This window comes from Pristiophorus japonicus, chromosome 10 (genome assembly GCF_044704955.1).
Source record: "Pristiophorus japonicus isolate sPriJap1 chromosome 10, sPriJap1.hap1, whole genome shotgun sequence".
NCBI classification, from domain to species: Eukaryota; Metazoa; Chordata; class Chondrichthyes; family Pristiophoridae; genus Pristiophorus; species Pristiophorus japonicus.
In genome coordinates this window covers 635,783-658,019 of record NC_091986.1, presented here as the reverse complement: position 1 = coordinate 658,019, position 22,237 = coordinate 635,783, and the positions used below count along the sequence as shown (strand labels likewise).

General features: G+C 47.3%; 1 protein-coding gene across 1 annotated transcript in view; it reads right to left on the bottom strand.

The window, feature by feature from the left end:
* The window catches only part of LOC139274682 (cilium assembly protein DZIP1-like), a 455,193-nt gene that overhangs the window by 86,388 nt on the left and 346,568 nt on the right, over positions 1 to 22,237 (bottom strand). The window contains exon 13 of the mRNA XM_070891361.1: positions 7,857 to 7,983. Within this exon, the coding sequence (XP_070747462.1) occupies positions 7,857 to 7,983 (127 nt within the window). The remainder of the gene's footprint in view (positions 1 to 7,856; positions 7,984 to 22,237) is intronic.

Below are 22,237 nucleotides of genomic sequence, written 5' to 3'. Positions count from 1 at the left end.
CACAACTCCTCATACGTTTTCTCTGTTGGATCACTGGGCATGAGTAGATTCTTTATCAGACCATCGATCTTTGCACACAGTGAGGAACACGGTCCAGCGCCGATCTGCATCGTCGACCCCCTTCATTTTGTTGGCCACGAAGTACTGGTTCAAACGGCTCACAAAGTCTGCCCAATCTTCTCCCTCCACGAATCGCTCTAAAAATCCAATCATGCTCATTTTGCAAACAAAGGTATTCTCATCGCCAAATGTATGCAATAAAGGTTCAAGCTGAGTACTGTTTAACTAAGCAAGGTACAATCTTGCTCTGCTTTATTTAGGCCCAAAGTGCCTGGCTCTCAAAATGGCTGGCCTTTTATACCCAAGCAACACCATGTGCGTGCTGCTCAGTGGCCTTCAACAATGACGCCATCTGGTGGCTACAAACAGAATGTACATACATGACAGAAAGCTTTCCAGCATTTTGCAGATTTTCCGCTGCCGCTCAATGATTATCCTTATCATCTGTAGCCCCTGGGGTACAGCATTTGTGTCCAGTCGAGCAGAGCTTGGAAAGGGCTGTGCCCTCCAGCGCAGACTCTCCACAGCTGTCCCTGCCATCACTGTCAGCTTGTGCTCACTTGTGAAGTGAGAGTTACAAAGTGAAATCCCAATTAACTTCCCACCGACGTGCGAGTATCTGCGCTGGTGCATGGTAAGTTGGCGTCCTGTGATGGTGCACCCTCAAAAGGAAGCAGCTCCCCAGAGGTCCACGTGAAAGCCTTGGTTGAGAGAAAAGACATGAATTAGCACTAACAAGATAAGAATGTTGCAACTTAGCATTATGAAGATGATCATATTTCACTCGCTGCTGAAATCAAATCAATGGGACTGACCATTGTATGACAGTTGAGTTGCTGTTATTTAATTCCGTTACCAGCTAGCTGTGAGGTCCTAATCTCTCCATCTCCGATGGTCAGAGACGCCAAAATGCCATTAATCTCCATCACTTCCTCATCTGCAGATGTCAACTGTACAATCTGTGAACCAACTCCGGTCCTCCCCCTCTCCTTAGTGTTCTGCGCTCTGTTCTCCTGCAAAGGAGGAAAGGGCAGACCTATGAGTGACTGCAGAGCTATGTGTTCACCTGACGGATACAGTGCATTTGGTGAGGGTGACTATCAGGGAGAGGCATGAAATTGCATAAGGATCAGGGTGAGTGACAGTGGTGTATGGATAGATGGGAATGTGAGGAAGTACATTGAAAGAAAACAATGGGTGCACTTGCAGGCAAGTAGGTGTGAGGAACCAGAACCCAACATGTTGCCATCTCTCCCGATAAAATAGGCTTGACAAGGTAAGAGTGGGGAGGAGAGGCAGGGTAGGGATGGTGGGAGTGATGTGCAAGCAGGATGTAGGTGGATGTGCAACTATACTCACCTTTCCTGACCTGGTTAGGTCATTAAAGCGCTTCCTGCACTGAAGCCAGGAGCTTGCCACAATGTTCCTGCTGCTCACCTCCTCAGCCACCTCCAGCCACGCCTTCTTCGTTGCAGCAGCAGGTTTCTTCTTCCCATTGCTGGGGAAGAGTATCACTCTACTACTCCTCACTCCACCTTAGCTCTTGGTACAGCCAGTGTCCATCCTAAAACCATTATAGCACTTCTCCCTCATTGTGCTTCAACTCCTAATTCCTCTAAATTCCATCCTTGGATTGGCCCTTTAAATGCTCCAGTTGAGATCGCATCATGCGGGTCTGCACCATGGCTGGTGTTGCGCATTCAACGGCAAACCTGGAAGTAATATTATAATGTGGTGGCCACATTGAAATTCCACAAACCGTCGCACCAAAACTTTTTCCGAGTTTTGTAATTGATATTGCATACCCCCTGCGTTCGGAACACACCTTGTAGTTATTATCGGGGCCATTGTTTCCGGAGATTCGTTTTGAATTGAACCCCCTTCAAGCACAGGCCATGTCCTCTTGTTCTAATGTTCTAGACAAGGTGAAATAGCTTGACATGGTCTACATTACCTAGTTCCTTTATAATCTTAAAAACAGGAATCATATCACCTCTCAACCTTCTCTTTTCCATGAGAACATATCCAATTTACATAATCACTTCTCATAAATCAATCCCTTTATCACTTCAATCATTCTGGTTGCCCTCTTTTGTATCTTTTCGATAGCTGCAATATTCTTTTTGTACTGTGCCAACCAAAACTCTACACAGTATTCTAAGTGTGGTCACACCAATGATTTATACATTGGCAGGATTACCTCACTATTCCAGCCCAATATTGACCTTTTAATATATCCCAACATCACATTTACTTTATGCATTGTTGTTCAATTTATATCTAGCTTCCTCTTAAATTAATGTAAGCTATTCACCTGAACTACTCCATGTGGTAGCAACATTCAGACTCTGGGTAAAGAAGTTTCTCCTGAATTCCTTAAAAGATTTATTAGTGACTGTCTTATATTTGTGACCCCAAGTTTTGGACTCTCCCACAAGTCTGCACATACCCTATCAAACCCCTACATAACTTTAAATACCTCTATTAGATCTTTTCTTTCTGGAGAAAAGAGCTCAGCCTGATCACCCTTTCCTGATTGTTATTAACCTCTCAGTTCTGCTTCTTGGGACAGGCTCGATGGACCAGATGGTTCGTACGTTCGTAAATCTATTTTGCACCTTTTCCAGTGCCTGTATATGATTTTTGTAATATGGAGACCATGTTGGAACAAACAACATAGGTAGGAACTGGGAGAAGGATTTGCTGAGGGAGTATCATGAGTTAGGAATTAAATTAAAAGCAGGAGCTTAAGGGTAATAATCTCTAGATTATTGCCTGAGGCACGTGCAGTTAGGCACAGAGAAAGACAGATCAGGAGAGTTAAGACGTGGCTAAAGGGCTGATGTGGGAACGAGGGGTTCCTTTTCATGGGACACTACTTGTACTTGGACAAGAAGGAGCTAATAGGATGGGCTCCACCTGAACGGGAATGAGTCTAGTCTCTTAGCAGAAAGGGTAATAGGGAGATGGCAAAGGCTTTAAACTAGTAAGATGTGGGGGTCGGGGGCAGGGATCTACTAAAAACATCCCAATAAGGGAGAATTAAGGGGCTATAGGGAGGGAGAAACTTAATACAATCACTATCACTAAAGAAGTAGTACTCAGTAAAATAATAGGACTAAAACCAGATAAGTCCCCTTGACCTGATGGCATGCATCTTAGGATCCTAAAATAACTGGCTGCAGAAATAGTGGATGCATTGGTTGTAATCTCCAAAAGTTCCCTGGATTCTGGGGAGGTCCCAGCGGATTGGAAAACCGCAAATGCCCCTATTTAAAATAGGAGACAGACAGAAAGCAGGAAACTATAGACCGGTTAGCCTAACATGTGTCATTGGGAAAATGCTGGAGTCCATTATTAAGGAAGCAGTAGCAGGACGTTTGGTAAAGCATAATTCAATGACGCAGAGTCAGCATGGTTTTATGAAAGAGAAATCATAAGAACATAAGAATTAGGAGCAGGAGTAGGTCATGCGGCCCCTCAAGCCTGCTCTACCATTCAATAAGATCATGGCTGATCTGATCATGGACTCAGCTCCTCCACTTCCCTGCCCGCTCCCCATAACCCCTTATCCCCTTATTGTTTAAGAAGCTGTCTATGTTTCTATCGAGAAAGCAGGAATGGGGTACTGAAGTTGCATGTTCAGCCATGAACTCATTGAATGGCGGTACAGGCTCGAAGGGCCGAATGGCCTACTCCTGCACCTATTTTCTATGTTTCTATGTTTTCTATGTTTCTGTCTTAAATTTATTCAATGTCCCACAGCTTTCTGAGACAGCGAATTGCACAGATTTACAACCCTCTGAGAGAAGAAATTCCTCCTCATCTAAGTTTTAAATGGGCGGCCCCTTATTCTAAGATCATACCCTCTAGTTCTAGTCTCACCCATCAGTGGAAACATCCTCTCTGCATCACCTTATACGTTTCGATAAGATCACCTCTCATTCTTCTGAATTCCAATGAGTAGAGGCCCAACCTACTTAACCTTTCCTAATAAGTCAACCCCTCATCTCCGGAATCAACCTAGTGAACCTTCTCTGAACTGCCTCCAAAGCAAGTATATCCTTTCGTAAATATGGAAACCAAAACTGCACGCAGTATTCCAGGTGTGGCCTCACCAATACCTTGCATAACTGTAGCAAGACTTCCCTGCTTTTGTACTCCATCCCCTTTGCAATAAAGGCCAAGATTCCATTGGCCTTCCTGATCACTTGCTGTACCTGCATACTGCACAAGTACCCTTAGGTCCCGCTGTACTGCAGCACTTTGCAATCTTTCTCCATTTAAATAATAATTGCTCTTTGATTTTTTTTCTGCCAAAGTGCCTCACACTTTCCAACAAATGCCCGACAATGTTTGACAAATTTGCTGAAGTTCTTCAAGGATGTAACAAACAGGGTGGATAAGGAGGAACCAGTGGATGTGGTGTATTTGGATTTCCAGAAGGCATTCGATAAGGTGCCACATAAAAGTTTACTGCACAAGATAAAGGTTCACGGTGTTCGGGGTAATATATTAACATGGATTGAGGATTGGCTAACTAACAGAAAACAGAGAGTCGGGATAAACAGGTCATTTTCTGGTTGGCAAACATTAACTAATGGGGTGCCGCAGGGATCGATGCTGGGTCCTCAACTATTTATAATCTATATTAATGATTTGGATGAAGGGACCGAGTGTAATGTAGCCAAGTTTGCTGATGATACAAAGATGGGTGGGATAGCAAATTGTGAGGAGCACACAAAATCTGCAAAGGGATATAGACAGGTTAAGTGAATGGGCAAAAATTTGGCAGATGGTGTATAATGTAGAAAAATGTGAGGTTATCCACTTTGACAGAAAAAACAGAAACGCAGATTATAATTTAAATGGAGAAAAATTGCAAAGTGCTGCAGTACAGAGGGATCTAGGGGTCCTTGTGCATGAAATAAAAAAAGTTAGTATGCAGGTACAGCAAGTAATCAGGAAGGCAAATGGAATGTTGGCCTTTATTGCAAGGGGGATAGAGTATAAAAGCAGAGAAGTCCTGATACAACTGTACCGGGTATTGGTGAGGCCACACCTGGAGTACTCCGTGCAGTTTTGGTCTCTGTATTTAAGAAAGGATATACTTGCATTGGAAGCTGTTCGGAGAAGGTTCACTAGGTAGATTCCGGAGATGAGGGGGTTGACTCGTGTAGATAGGTTGAGTAGGTTGGAGTTCAGAAGAATGAGAGGTGATCTTATCAAAATATATAAGATAATGAGAGGGCTGGACAAAATAGATGCAGAGAGGATATTTCCACTCATAGGGGAAACTAAAACTAGGGGGGCATAGTCTCAGAATAAGGGGCCGCCCATTTGAAACTGAGATGAGGAGGAATTTCTTCTCTCAGAAGGTTGTAAATCTATGGAATTCTCTGCCCCAGAGAGCTGTGGAGGCTGGGTTATTGAATATATTTAAGGCAGAGATAGACAGATTTTTGAGTGATAAGGGAATAAAGGGTTATGGGGAGCAAGGAGGGAAGTGGACCTGAGTCCATGATCAGATCAGCCATGATCGTATTAAATGACGGAGCAGGCTCGAGGGGTCAATGGCCTACTTCTGTTCCTATTATGTTCTTGTACAAGAAATGAAACAAGCCAAAATATAAACGAAACAGGAAAAGAGAGTGTAGGACAGACTTAACTAAGACATAAATGACCAGGGAATAAATAGAGTTATAGAACAGGAGTGTAAATAAATGGTACGAAATTAATTGAGAGCAACTGCTGTGCAAAATAAGTTGAACTGTCTGTAGAGCAATGCACACAGTGCCCATAATAAAACAGGGGAGCTGGAGGCAATCAGGCATTGTGAGGAACCAGACATTGGGATTACTGAGACATGGCTACAGAAAAATCAGGATAGGAATTAAACATTGCAGGGTGCAATATATTTAGAAAAGATAGAGAGGGAAAAAAGGGAGTGGAGTAGCTGTACTTATTAGAGATTACATAACGGCATGAAAAAAAGTGACACAGCCATCGGGAAGATAGAAATAGAATCCATATGGATAGAGTTAAAAGATAATAAAGGATCAATCTCACCAAAAAGTGTAGTATACAGAACACCTAATAGTGGAAGGGAGATGTAGAAAGAAATATGCAAATAAATTAGGGAAATGAGTAACAAACATCGAATAATAATCATGGGGGATTTCAATTACCCCAAAATTAATTGGTCAAAAGAGGTAGGTGAAGGGGATAAGGGAATGCTGTTCTTGCAATGTGTACATGTCTCCTTTCTAACCGAGTATACAAGATGCCTAACAAGGGAGGATTTGTGATTGGATCTAGTAATGGGAAATGAATCAGAGCAGATAAGAGAAGTAAAAGTAGGGAAACATCTAGGCAATAGTGACCATACTATAATATGGTGTAGGATAATAATTGAGAATGACATAAGCAGGACAATGACCTATGTCGTCTGTTCCAGCCTGGAAGGATTTGTTGGGTGAAAAAATTCAGGGCTACGGTCACCTTGAGGGCCATTGGCATTTATGTCTTCGCCCTGCCCTGCAGGTCTGATTCCAAGAGGTGGCAGCGCTTTGTGAATACCTCCTTGGTGAAGTGGAGCCACCGAACACACTGTACCTGGCTTAGGTGCAGGTAGGAGAAGTGCTCCCTGAAGACCTCAGGTGGGTAAGGCCTCTCGCTGAGAGCCACCCTCTTCCTCACTCTGCGAGCAGCTTGTCTTTTTTGTGGCCTATGCTCCAACTTCCTGACATGCTGCAGTGCGAGGGGGACTGCAACTAGAGTCCCATGACTAGGAGCAAGTGATGTAGTCAGAGGTCTTCCAGTAGCAGCCAACGCCTTCCATCGTCCAGCAGCACTCCCTGCAAGCTTTAACAACATTTTAAATCTCTTCCTACAACCCAGTACTCCTACAAACTCTGCAAGAGCCAATACAAAAGCAATAATCAACTTATATGCAAGTTAGATGTAGCTCTTTTAAGTGGTGCTGGTGGGAGAGGTCCCATATGTTCAGCTGCGTGTATTTAGGAGCGGGCATTGAATAGAGCAGCGACATCAAAAATTGCACGTCGTGCGTCAAGTCAGTGTACGAAGTCACAATCTGCCTACTCTGCATACTGCCGGCACACGCACGTACAGCCGCATTATCGCCCTCACCAAGATGTCGAATAGCACAGGCCATGCCAGAAGTGGGCAGAAGCGAGGTGAATAGCATTTCTTTACAAAAAACGGCCAAAACTATCGTCGCTAAGTTGCCAAATATCACGGCTAGAGATTTTAGCTGATAAGCATTCAGCTGTAAGCTTTCTTTGTCCCAACCTCATAGATATCTCAGCTAACCTCCTGGGGATTAACTCCTCCAAGGACACCATGATTAAATTAGAGTATGACAAGTGTTTTCTGTTAAAACTGTGGAGTTCTGGATGAGGTTAATTGGATGAGGTAATACTTTGAAGCATATGGATTCTCACATAGACATAGTGAAAGAAAGATATAAAAAGAAGGATCTTAGAATAGATACTTCAGAATTTGAAAAGCCTTAGCCAGCCGATCGACTCGAGTTCAATAACGATAACATGTGAATTCTCCGGTAATTCATATTATTGTAAGTAGCACAAATTCCCATGGGACGGATGCAGTTCCAGAACCATTTCAGCCAGGATTGTGATCAGCCATAATATTACGTGGTAATTTCCTTCCCGGCAATGGAAGGAATTCCTAATCCTTTGTGAAGGCTATTTGAAATGTATATTATAATACTGTAATAATATTTAATACAAAAAAGGAGCTTTGAAGAATACCTCAGCGTTGTTGATGATAGCTTTGGAGAAAGAACTTCTACTTTTTTACAAGTCTTGGAGCAGACTGGCTGTGAAGGCAGATCAGGTTTACTCAAGATCTTGTTTGATGTACTCTTTATGGTTTTAGCTGTGGATATTAACATAAACATACCAGTATAAATGAAGCAATGTTACTCAAGTCTCTGGATAAGCACAAACTTTAACAAAGGCTGATCCCACAACCTTCTGACTCAGAACTTGAGACACAGCTGACATACATGTGATGCATTTTGCAAATTATATGGGAGGATTCTGACTCACCTGTAACTGAAGCCAAACAGCACTATAAAGCCGTCAGGTTTCTTGGATCATAGGAGTTAGGGGCTGGTGATCTGGGATTGACCCAGATAGATTAAGAGAATTCTAACAGATGATTACTTTTCTCATCACTTTTATGTATCACAGTTTTTAGATTCACATATGCTGTGCAATGTATCCAGCCCAACATCCCCAGCATTGAAGCACTGACCACACTCGATCAGCTTCGCGGGCATGCCACATAATTCGCATGCCAGACACGAAACTCCCTAAGCAATTGCTCTATGCGAAGCTCCTTCACAGCAAACGAGCCAAAGGTGGGCAGCGGAAACGTTACAAGGATACCCTCAAAGCCTCCCTGATAAAGTGCGACATCACCACTGACACCTGGGAGTCCCTGGCTGAAGCCTTAGGTGGAGAAAGTGCATCCGGGAGGGCGTTGGGCTCTTCGAAGTTCAACGCTGCGAGCGTGAATAGATCAGGCACAGGCAGTGGAAGGAGCGTGTGGCAAATCAGTCCCACCCCGCCTTCCCCCAACAAATGTCTGTCCCACTTGTTACAGGGTCTGTTGCTCTCGTATTGGATTGTTCAGCCTCCAAAGGACTCACTTGGGTTATGGAATTAGATTTGGTTATGGGTTTAAAAATAATACCAGAGCAATATATTTGGGCCAGGATAAGATCATCAAGTCTATCCAGCCTGGTTATTCAATGATCTCCTTAAATTTTAAAGCAAGTAATATCAGATCCTGGAAACATACTTTCTGATACCAAAGAGCAAAAGTGTATAATCACTGACAACATTAAAGATTAGGGGGCTCTGCAATTATCAAGATCCATGACAAGACCTTGGACAATGTAGACCACGTCCCATATCTTGGGAGACTACTATCAGCAAGGACAGACATCGATGACGAAGTCCAACACCACCTTCAGTGTACCAGTGCAGTCTTCGGCCGCCTGAGGAAAAGAATTTTCGAAGACCAGGATCTCAAACCCGGCACCAAGCTCATGGTCTACAGAGCAGTAGTGATACCAGCCCTCCTATATGCTTCAGAGACATGGACTATGTACAGTAGGCACCCCAAAGCACTGGAGAAGTATCACCAATGCTTCCTCTGCAAAATCCTGCAAATTCATTGGAAGGATAGGAGCACCACCATCAGTGCTCTCTCTCAGGCCAACAATCCCCATAATCGAGACATTAACCCGCTCAATCAGCTTCGATGGGTGGGCCACATTGTCCGCATGCCCAATACTAGACCCCCGAAACAAGCACTCTACTCGAGCTATGTCATGGCAGGCGAGTCCCAGGAGGGTAGAGAAAGTACTTCAAGGACACCTTAACAGCCTCCTTGAAAAAATGTAACATCCCTACCAACTCTTGGGAATCTCTGGCCCAAGACTGCTCAAAGTATAGGAGAAGCATCTGAGAAGGCACCGAACACTTTGAGTCACTTCGCCGGGAGCTTGCGGAAGCCAAGTACGACAAATCAAGCACCCCACCCAGCCGCCCCTCCAACCACCATCTGCCCCACCTGTGACAAAGACTGTAGATCCCGCATTGGTCCCATCAGTCACCTTAGAACTCATTTTAGTGTGGAAGCAAATCATCCTCGACTCTGGGGGACTGTCTAAAAAGATAAGGATAAAAGTACTGAAAAGGAAACAAGCAATGATAATGTCAGAATCTATTAACAAGCAGCAAGTGCATGTTAACCGTTTAAATGCCATAGTTTAGATAACGCATCTCAGTGGTGCACAGCTCCTTAATCTTGACGGGTTTTAGTTTCTATGCGCTAGATTTTACACTTTTGTGCAGATCGCGTGGGCGGCAAAAATGGGTTTTCAGATCGCCGGCTTGCCGCCCATTCTCAAAGCCCTGAGTCTCCATTTTTCAAATTGGCCATTACCGCGAGCGATATGAAATGGGCGTTAGCGTTAAATCTCTCTGACCTTCTGTCGTAAAGTGTCACCATTCTTAGCAACGGCATGGCAACGCTTGATTCCTGCGATTCAGGAGGTCAAGGGTCATCATGACATGTGCAGAAGAGGAGACAGAGATAGAGGGAGCTGAGAAGAACTGAAAGCGTGTGTGGCTGTGGTGTGTGCTTGTTTGGCTGTTGTGGGAGGCATGAGGGAGATTTACCAGCAGCAAAAAACCAACTAAGCACCAAGAACATAGTTGGCACCGAGTTTTTGTCCAACAAATAATATATAACATGGAAGGGATGGAGGAGGCCCCGGAGCTGGTAGCCAGGAACACTGGTGGCAGAGGGCTCCCAGTGGTCCCGGAGTGCCGCACTGCACCCCAAGGTGCTGCATCCCTATTGCCAACCACACATGAGAGCCAGGAGCAACATCTTGCTTTTGGCTCGGGAGCACGCTCCCACCTTGAGACCGTCCTCTCCCGTATCCGTCCAAGCAGTGGTTCGGCCGTCATCCCCCACCCCAATGAAGCATCGCCTGAGGAGCTCCTTGGCCAGACAGCTTGGAATCAAGAGGGAAAGAGGAAGGGGTAGAGGTGGGGAGGAGTAGCGGGGGGGGGGGGGGGGGGGCGGAGGGAGTGGGGAGGGTTGGTTTTACAGAAATACTTATGATTTCAGACAAATGTTCAGTTTAAATGTTTTTTATTTAACAAAACCTTGTTGAGCATTGGCTCAGATAGCTGCACCGTTACACGCTGGTGATTCCTTAACATCAAAGGGTATAATTACAATTAACTTCAATCAACTTAAACTTTAACTGTCACCAAGGTGACGCCCACCATTGATGTATGACCTGCACACCCAGCAGTGTGTCAGCCTTATAAATAACACCAATGTTCTTTCAGGCAAAGCGCTCATTTATGAGCTCCTGACATAAGAGTCTTGGAGCTATCATGCCACCACAAGCCCTTTCATGCGGTCTACAGGGGGGCGGGGGCATGGCTTCGGCATTACCCTAATTGTCTGGGCCGATGTCAGCGTCCATCTCCTCGTCCTCCTCTTCCTCTCTCTGGTGAGGTGGACTGTCAGACTCTTCTGGCAATTCTTGTCCCCTCCTGATAGCCAAGTTGTGCAGCATGGAGCAGACCACCACAAATTAAGCTACTTGCTCAGGGTGGTATTGGAGCTCACCTCCTGTGTGGTCCAGGCGTCTAAAGCGCTGCTTAAGCACTCCAATGGTTTTCTGCACGATATTGCGAGTGGCTCTGTGGCTCTCGTTGTATCGCTTCTCGGCTTCGGTGTGGGCGTCACAGCCAGGTGACGAGGCCATTTCCTTTGTCACCAAGCATCCAGCATTGACCTAGTGGCTGATTGTTAAACAAGTCAGATACAGTGCTCTCATGTGGGATGTGAGCATCATGGATGTTGCCCGGAAATTTAGCATTCACTGCCATAATAATTTGCTGGTGATCGACAACGAGTTGCACATTCAGTGGGTGGAATCCCTTGTGGTTCCTGAAAACCTCTGCATCCTGAAAGGGTGCCCGCATCGTGATGGGTGTACAGTCTTGTTGTGTCCTTAGATGCTGTCGCAATGACTCCACGAGGCAATGTGTTGTACTTGAACTGTAGCGACCTTAGTCCTTTATTAATTAACTCCAGAGTGAGGATCGTACCTGGTGGCCTGCCTTTTATACTCGGCCAGGCACACCTGTACAGGTAACCTACAAGTCTCCCACTGCTGTGCCCTCTGGTGGCACACCTTGTGATAGTACCAACAGTAGCCATGTAGGATACATGATATCACTCCACCGTGAGCCTTTAGTGCAAATCACCTCTGCATTGACTGTGCTCTGGGCTTAGCTCTATGTGGGCTCTGTCTGGTTGACCCTTGGCAGGACATTTCAATCTTGGGTGAATGGTTGGTGCAGTAGCGTCCTGGTGGTTGCTGTTTGTGTGTGTGTGTCTCTGACCACTCCATTCTTCCCACCATCTCACCCCCCCCAACTTGATTATGGCGGGAGCTCCTAGCATTCATGTACATTCAAGTTCAGGAAAGTGGGTTTTGCATTATTTTTGTGGTGCGACAAGTACGTTAGATGCCTTATCGATGCAGTGACCGGTGCGTGAGGACAAGCTAGTTCCGGAGCTGCTGGGTTGTGTCCCTGCAGTCTGGTGATAGCTCAGTGCTTAGTGCTGGCAGTGGGTGTAGTGCATGGAGAAAGAGTCAGACTGAACACTGTGAGCTCAAAGTAATGTGTGACCTTCGTCTTTTATTGCAGATCTGCAGAGTGCCTCTCCAACCTATGAAGCACCCTTAAATACCTGTGCTCCCAAGGGATTATGAGATAGAAACATAGAAACATAAAAAATAGGTGCAGGAGTAGGCCATTCGGCCCTTCTAGCCTGCACCGCCATTCAATGAGTTCATGGCTGAACATGCAACTTCAGTATCCCCTTCCTGCTTTCTCGCCATACCCCTTGATCCCCCGAGTAGTAAGGACTTCATCTAACTCCCTTTTGAATATATTTAGTGAATTGGCCTCAACAACTTTCTGTGGTAGAGAATTCCATAGGTTCACCACTCTCTGGGTGAAGAAGTTTCTCCTCATCTCAGTCCTAAATGGCTTACCCCCTTATCCTTCGACTGTGACCCCTGGTTCTGGACTTCCCCAACATTGGGAACATTCTTCCTGCATCTAACCTATCTAAACCCGTCAGAATTTTAAACGTTTCTATGAGGTCCCCTCTTATTCTTCTGAACTCCAGTGAATACAAGCCCAGTTGATCCAGTCTTTCTTGATAGGTCAGTCCCACCATCCCGGTAATCAGTCTGGTGAACCTTCGCTGCACTCCCTCAATAGCAAGAATGTCCTTCCTCAAGTTAGGAGACCAAAACTGTACACAATACTCCAGGTGTGGCCTCACCAAGGCCCTGTACAACTGTAGCAACACCTCCCTGCCCCTGTACTCAAATCCCCTCGCTATGAAGGCCAACATGCCATTTGCTTTCTTAACCGCCTGCTGTACCTGCATGCCAACCTTCAATCACTTGGGACTCTGGGGAATGAGCCCTCTGGTGGCTGTACAAAGTATACACAAGTCCAGATACATAACAACATTCCCCGCTAAAGTCAATAGTGTAACTATTTACAATGTGAGTCGATCTGGGGCCCTTCTTGCCCCGGTTGATCGTCTCGGTGTGAAGGCTGGCGCTGTTGAGCCCTCGCTGGGCTGCTGTGCAGCTGACCTTGCTGGGCTGCCTGGTGCGTTGGGCCCTGCAGGGCTGCTGTGGATGATGGGTTCTGCTTCGTGGTCAACCGTGGTGTCGGTTGCCACTGGTGTGTGTGTTGGGGGATCAAAAAAGGTAGGGTCCAAGGTGGGTTGCTCAGGGTGGTCTGTGAATCTGAGTTTCATTTGGTCCAAGTGTTTCCGGTGAATGAGTCCATTTGAAAGTTTGACCCGAAACACTCTGCTCCTCTCTTTGGCCACGACAGTACCGGGAAGCCACTTGGGACTTTGCTCATAATTTAATACAAATACAGGATCATTGACTTCAATCTCGCGTGACACATTTGCGCTATCATGGTATGCACTTTGTTGAAGCCGCCTGCTCTCGACCTGTTCATGTAGATCAGGGTGAACTAACAAGAGCCTTGTCTGAAGTGCCCTGTTCATGAGCAGTTCAGCAGGTGGGATCCCAGTGAGTGAGTGTGGTCTTGTGCGGTGGCTAAGCAGTACTCGGGATAGGCGAGTCTGCAGTGAGCCTTCAGTTACCCCCTTCAAGCCATACTTGATGGTTTGCACTGCTCTCTCTGCCTGACCATTGGACGCTGGTTTAAACGGGGCAGATGTGACATGTTTGATCCCGTTACAGGTCATAAATTCTTTGAACTCAGCACTGGTAAAACATGGCCCGTTGTCGCTCACCAGGACATTGGGTAAGCCATGTGTGTCAAACATGGCCCACAGGCTTTCAGTGGTGGCAGCGGACGTGTTGGCTGACATTATCTCACATTCAACCCACTTGTACGCGTCTACAACCACAAGGAACATTTTACCTAAGAACGGGTCTGCATAGTCAACGTGTACCCTAGACCATGGTTTGGAGGGCCAAGACTATAAACTTAGCACGCCTTCCTGGGTACATTGCTTAACTGCGAGCATGTATTACATCTGTGAACGCAGGACTCTAAGTCAGCATCGATGCCGGGCCACCACACATGGGAGCTGGCTATCACCTTCATCATTATGAATCCTGGGTGGGTACTGTGGAGGTCATTAGTGAAGGTGTCTCTGCCCTTCTTGGGGACCACTACTCAATTGCCCCACAGAAGGCAGTCTGCCTGTATAGACATTTCATCTTTGTGCCGCTGGAACAGCTTTATCTCTTCCTGCATTTCCACTGGGACACTGGACCAGCTCCCGTGAAGCTCACAGCTTTTGACTAAAGATAATAAGGGGTCCTGGCTTATCCAGGTTTTGATCTGCCGGGCAGTGATGGGTGATTGCTCACTCTCAAATGCTTCCATAACCATGGCTAGATCTGTGGGCTGCACCATTTCCAACCCCGTGGTGAGCAATGGCAGCCTACTGAGAGCATCGGCGCAGTTTTCTGTGCCTAGCCTGTGGTGGATGGCGTAGTTGTATGCGGACAACATGAGCGCCCATCTCTGGATGCGGGCCGATGTGTTTGTATTTATCCCTTTACTCTCAGAAAACAGGAATATAAGTGGCTTATGGTCAGTTTCCAATTCAAATTTTAGCCCAAACAGGTAGTGAGGCATTTTCTTTACCCCATAGACACACGCTAACGCTTCTTTTTCAATCATGCTGTAGGCTCTCTCGGCCTTAGACAGACTCCTGGATGCATAAGCAACCAGTTGCAGTTTCCCGAAATCATTGGCTTGTTGCACTCGACGCCATATGACGACGCATCACATGCCGAAAGCTTACATGGATCATACAACACAAGCAATTTGTTTGAGCATAACAATTTTCGCGCTTCTACAAAGGCATTTTCTTGGCTTTTGTCCCAAACTCATTCGCCCCCTTTCATAGTAAGACACGCAGTGGTTCTAGCAGGGTGCTGAGACCCGGTAAGAAGTTACCAAAGTAGTACAAGAGTCCCAGGAATGACCGCAGCTCCGTCACGTTCTGTGGCCTCAGTGCGTTCTCGATTGCCTCCGTCTTCGTGTTGGTGGGCCTGATGCCGCCCCCCGCAATCCTCCTTCCCAAGAACTCCACTTCAGGCGCCAGGAAAACACACTTCAAACATTTTAACCTGAGCCCCACGCGCTTGAGCCGACTAAGAACCTCCTCCAGGTTCTGCAGATGCTCGACTGTGTTCCGACCTGTGACCAAGATGTCGTCCTGGAAGACCACGGTGTGCGGGATCGACTTCAGTAAACTTTCCATGTTTCTCAGGAATATCGCCACCGCTGATCGGATTCCAAAAGGGCATCTGTTATGAATAAAAAGACCTTTGTGCGTGTTGATGCAGGTGAAGGCCTTCGATGATTCCTCCAGTTCCTGCGTCATGTAGGCTGAAGTCAGATCCAGCTTCGTGAACACCTTTCCTCCCGCCAACGTTGCAAAGAGGTCGTCGGCTTTTGGAAGTGGGTATTGGTCCTGCAGGGAGAAACGATTGATAGTTACTTTGTAATCGCCACAGATTCTGACGGTGCCGTCTCTCTTGAGGACTGGGCAATAGGACTGACCCACTCGCTGAACTCGATCGGTGAGATGATGCCCTCTCTTTGTAGCCGGTCGAGCTCGATTTCTACCCTTTCTCTCATCATGTACGGTACTGCTCTCACCTTGTGATGGATGGGTCGCGCCCCTGGAATTCGGTGGATCTGCACTTTTGAATTTGGAATTTCCCGATGCCTGGTTCGAACAGCGAAGGAAATTTGTTTAAGACCTGTGCACACAAAGTATCGTCAGCGGGCAATAGCGCTCGGATGTCGTCGCAGTTCCAGCGTATCCTTCCCAGCTAGCTCCTGCTGAGCAGCGTGGGACCATCGCCTGGTACCACCCAGAGTGGTAGCTTGTGCACCGCTCCATTGTAGGAGACCTTTACGGTAGCACTGCCGATTACAGGAATCAGTTCTTTTGTGTAAGTTCTTAGTTTCGTGCGAATTGGAGTTAAGATTGGCCTTGAGGCCTTGATGCATCACAACCTTTCGAAAGTCTTTTTGCTCATGATGGACTGGCCCGCGCCTGTGTCCAGCTCCATTGACACCGGGAGTCCATTTAGTCCAACATTCAACATTATCGGGGGACAATTCATGGTGAATGTGTGCACCCCATGTACCTCTGCCTCCTCTAAGAGAAGTTCTGTTTCGTCATGATCCTCCGTGGATCTGTCCTCCTCTGCAACGTGGTGGTTTGCAGGTTTAGCAGGCCTAGCAGCTCGCCTGCACACTCATTGGAGGTGTCCCATTGTTCCACAGCCCTTGCAAATGTATCCTTTGAATCGGCTTGAATGGAAACGATGATCCCCTCGCAGCGCCAACAAGGTGTCAATGGCCTTGAATTCATCACCCTTGATGGTGGACTCTGAGACATCTGCAGACGTGTAGCTGCAGATATTTGTGACCTGCCCTGTCCATTACGATTCGAAAACAACATCACTTTCTTCACAGTACTTGTAACAGCACTTGTGTGCTGAGAGATTTGCTTAGTATTGTCACAGGTGGCAATGAACGCCTGGGCTATCGCTATGGCCTTACTCAAGGTTGGGGTCTCTACAGTCAAAAGTTTGCGAAGTATGGTTTCATGGCCAATGCCAAGTACGAAAAAGTCTCTGAGCATGTGCTCCAAATGTCCTTCAAATTCGCAATGTCCTGCAAGGCGTCTTAGCTTGGCGACATAAATCGCCACTTCCTGGCCTTCAGACCTTTTGTAGGTGCCTCGCCATCAGAACGCTTTCCTTCGGTTCAAATGCTCTCGGACCAGTGTATACAAATCGTCGTACGATTTCTCCGTGAGTTTCACTGGAGTGAGCAGATTCTTCATGAGGCCATATGTTGGGGCCCCACAGATGGTGAGGAGGATCGCTCTACGTTTGTCAGCGCTCTCTTCCCCATCTAGCTCATTGGCCACGAAGTATTGGTCGAGTGGCTCCACAAAAGTTTCCCAATCATCTCCCTCCGAGAATTTCTCCAGGATGCCCACTGTTCTCTTGCATATTTTGGTTCTCTATCTGTGTCTCGTCGCCAGTTGTAGTGTATGGAGAAAGAGTCAGACTGAACACTGTGAGCTCAAAGTAATGTGTGACCTTAGCCTTTTATTGCGGGTCTCCAGAGTGCCTCTCCAACCTGTGAAGCACTCTTAAATACCTGTGCTCCCAAGAGATTATGAGATCCCTTGGGACTCCGGAGAATGAGCCCTCTGGTGACTGTACAGAGTATATACAAGTCCAGATACATAACAGTGGGAACCCGGTTAGCTCACGTAGCCGGCTCTCAGGGCTGTTGCCATGGTCCTTAGCATCAGGCCGGTTCACAGATGCCTGTTACCTCCCTGATCTTTCTTTGCCCCTGGGTCACTGTTGCTCCCTGAGGAGCTGTCGTCTAGCAGTGCACAGGGAATTGCTGATGCGCTGGCCTGAGCGTTGTTTGGTTTGGGATCCTGGCTGATGCCTGTTTCCTTTGGGGGAACTGTGGTGGATGACTCTTCGTTTACGGGTATGACCTTGGTGGCGCTGGGGTCTGGGGACTGTGCCTTAGTACAGTCTGCTCCTTCAGGCTCATGGCAGTTAGTGCCATCGAGTGCCTGAGAGGTGGAACAGATCAGGGGCATGGTATCGATACCATGCCAAGGCCGCTTGTTCTACAGCTCATGTGTGTTGGTGCTTGTGGCCACACTCCATGGTGCATGACCTGGTCCCCGGGACACAGGCTACAGCATTAGGTATCTCGCTGGACCTGTGTGCTCCCGATGGGTGTCTGCCCACTGCATTGGCTGCGTGCAGTTGAAATCCTGCATCGCACAACTTTTCATTACTTATGCTGGACACACTGTGGGTCCGATTGCGATCGTACGACTTTTTCTCGCTGGTTGTACGCGCACAGTTGAATTCATCAATTACACATTTTATATAATCGCACGACTTTTCCTCGCTGGTTGCGTATATACAATTTAGATTATCAGTTACACATTTTACATGATCAATTACACTTTTTTCCTCTGACTTACAATTACTGTTGCATTGCTTCAGTGTTTGGAACTGTCCCTTTAATTGTGGTGGGTTGCCGGCCTCCTTTAAGAGAGCCTTGCTTTCTTTATCCCAATCCGCTTCTCTGTTTGGTGCCACATGTTGCTCCATCAGCGCTGCACCTCGTGGTCTGGCCGCGCCCATCTTTGTCTTTAGCGCCTCACCTCATGGTTTGGACGCCATCTTTCCTCCATCCATGATGTTGACTGCGGTGATCCTCTTCTCCCTGGGTTCTGCCTCTGAAGCTGGGAAGTCGCCTTTGGATCCGATTTTCTTCCTCCGGAGTCCTGCCACTGGAGCCTGGAAGGTGCGTTCAGGTCGTCTCAGCTGGATCATCTCCATGTAGTCGTGCTGAGCGGTCTGCATCTCGGGTGCTGTGCTGGTCTGCTCTCCAGTGCCGGGTCCACGCTCAGGTGAGGGCTTGCTTTGCCTCTGAGCGCAGAGAGCTTCGATCGCTGGAGGGGTGAAGTCTTCCCATTTCCAATGGATCTTCTCCATCCACCGTCTGCCGAGCAGCATTGGTCCATCACCTGCAACAATCCACAGAGGTAATTTGTGCACCGCGCCATCGTGGAGTACCTTTACATCCGCACTACCAACGACTGGGATAAGTTAATCGATGTAGGTTTGCAGCTTTGCCTGAACTGGGACCAACTTAGGTCATTCAGCTTGATTGTTTCATAGCCTCTCAAAGACTCCTTGATTCATCACTGACTGGCTCGCCCCCGTGTCCACTTCCATGAAGACTGGAACGCCCTCTATCTCGACTTCCATCTTCAGCGAGGAACACTCGGTGGTGCAGGTAAACATGTTATGTACCTCCCCATGGGACTGGGCTGCCTCTCTGCCTATCGATTCATAATCCACGCTGGATTCCTGGCCATTTGCAGGCTCTTCATCGACACAGTGAGTCATGTTTCTCTTACACATTCACTGGAGGTGGCCCTTTGTGCTGCAGCCTTTGCATACATAGTCTTTAAAGCGGCACTGGTGAGCCCTGTGATTCCCTCCGCAACGCCAGCATGGTGCTACTCGATTAGCCCCCCTCGGTGGACTCTGATTTAAGGGACTCGGGGGCCTGTTCTCTCTTCCCTGAGAGGGTTCGCGCTCTATAGTCCAGCCTCTAAACGGCGCCACTCTGTGCACAGTACTTGCCGGGTTTGAGTCCTGAGGGTGAGTCATCTGCCTAGAGCCGCAGGTCGAAGTCATGAATGACTGGCTCACAGAGATGGCTTTCTGCAGTGTGACTGTGGTATCCGCCAACAGTAGCTTGTGAAGAAGGCCCTCGTGGCCAATTCCAATGACAAAAATATCCTGCAGCGCTTCGTTGAGGTGGGTGCCAAACTCGCATGGTGCCGCCAGCCTCCTGAGGTCTGTGGCGTACTTCGTGACTTCCTGGCCTTCGGGACGTCGGTGGGTGTAGCACCGGTGTCTGGCTGTGAGGATGCTCTCCTTGGGCTTGAGTTGCTCATGGATCAGGGTTATGAGCTCCTTGTACGACTTGGTCATTGTCTTCGCTGGTGCCAGCAAGTCCCTGACGAGGCCATAGACGGTGGGCCCACAACTGGTTAGCAAGATAGCTTGCCGCTTATCAGCCAGTGTGGCCGGGTCGTCTCCTGCCAGGTCGTTTGCTGTGAAGAAATTTTCTACCCTCTCCACAATGGCATCCCAATCATCACCATCGGCGAACTGTGCAACGTACCAAGGGTAGCCATTTCCGCGTGAAAGTTCGTATCTCGTCGCCAATTGTTGTGTCCTTAGATGCTGTCGCAATGACTCCATGAGGCAATGTGTTGTACTTGAACTGTAGCGACCTTAGTCCTTTATTAGTTAACTCCAGAGTGAGGATCACACCTGTTGGCCTGCCTTTTATACTCGGCCAGGCACACCTCTACAGGTAACCTACAAGTCTCCCACTGCTGTGCCCTCTGGTGGCACACCTTGTGATAGTACCAACAGTAGCCATGTAGGATACATGACAAGTCTATTGCTCCCTGCACCTTGGGGAAGTTAGCAATTCAGTAGAATCCTAAAGCCCTCTCAGTCTGAGCCTCCCTGGTCACAGGGAAGCTGATAAAAGTCCATCCTGCGTGCGTACAGGGCTTCAGTGACCTGTCTAATGCAGCAATGTGTGGCATGCTGAGACAGACTGCAAATATCGCCAGCTGAGGCCTGAAAAGAACTCGATGTGTAGAACGACAGTGCCACGGTGACTTTGACCTCGATGGACAGTGCAGTACTGATGGTGCCGGCAAGCTGCAGATCTCCCCTTATGAGCTGGCATACCTCAGTGATAAACTCTTTGTGGAAGCAGAGTCTCCGAAGGCAGGTGGTGTCGGGCAAGTTGAGGTAAGACTGCTTCTCCCTGTACTTGCGGGGGGGGTGTAACGTTTGGTCCTCCTCATCAGTCTGGCATGTCTTACATTGGGCACATAATGCTGTGGATCGTACCTTCTGCCATCTCGAGTTTGCAGTATGTAACTGGTCATCAAGAGAGAGTGAGAAAGGACAGGCCCCATTCTAATAGCTATCTGTTTTCCACCGATTGGGCACAAAGAATGAATGTCCCGATGAAGACACCTATTACATTCCAATCGTTCACAGTATGATAAAGATGTTTATTCAGATGTTCACATCACCTCCAAAGACCTCAAGGGTACATCCAAACTCGCCCGAGGTTGAAGCAGAGCAGCCTTTTAATGATGTGACACGTGATTTAGAACATGGCGCCCATAATGCTGTGATTCGTTCCAGTTAGTTCCATTATTTCTGTTTTTGTGGGCGAGCGATATTGTGGGCGAGATGTGTGCGAGGTGGGGATAGTGACACTGGGCGATCTCCTGGGCGTTAGTTTCGGCAAATGTGATCTTTATGACAAAATAAAGTGGGCGGCCGGTATTATTGAATCTCGGCGTTAATTATGCGTGGAAAGTAATGCTCGCCGTTATTATGGGCGTTGGTTTCGCCCATTCTGATGATTCCGCCCCAAAAAAGTGGGCGGGCGGTATTATTTTTTTCCTGGCATTACACACATGGAGAAAGTAACACTTGGCGATAAGTGTCCGGAAAATGGGCGTCAGTTTCCATTTTGTGGCTAAATGGGTGCTATCTGGGCATTATACGTCATTTCAGTGTTAAAATGGATGTTAAGTGGACGTTATGCATGCAAAAAAGTGGAAAATCTAGCCCTATATCTCAGACAAAAGATGGGACCAGGTCAAATTAAAACCAGGCCTAAAACAAGACTCTGAAACTGGTGTTCAGCCAGTCAGAAGCTGATTTATGTGACTTTATGTTTGGCTTGAATAGTACTCATAAATTGGACGGAAAAGATGCTCAGTGACACAACTTGACACCATCATTCACAAAGATGTGGCCGGGGGGTGATGTGGAATCAGTGGCAAGGGTACAGAGTTTACAACGCGGCCCCCAAACAATGCATTTGGTATTTCCAATATTTCAATGGAGAAAGTTGTGGCTTATCCAGGACTGAATGCTGGTCAAAAAATGTGACTACATAGAGGGAATGGAGAAAAGTCAGGAGGTGGTAGAATTTTAAACATGGGTGTTGTCAGAGTACAGAGGGACATGACCCCATGTATCGGATAATGTTTTCAAGGAGCAGTATATAGAAGAGGAGGGTTCCAAGGATACATCCTTGGGGGGCTGCAGAGGTGACAAGGCGGGAAGAGGACTAGGAGGCTTTGTTGGAGATGCTCTGGCTAAGATTGGACAGCTAAAAGTGGAACCAAGCGAGGGCAGTCCCACTGAGCTAGAACAGTCATAGAATGATAACAGCATGAAAGGAGGCCATTCGGCCCATCGCACCCGTGCGGACTCTCAGCTAGTCCCACTCCCCCACCCTTTCCTCGTAGCCCTGCAATTTTTTTCCTTCAGATACTTATCTAACTCCCTTTTGAAAGATAAGATTGAGTC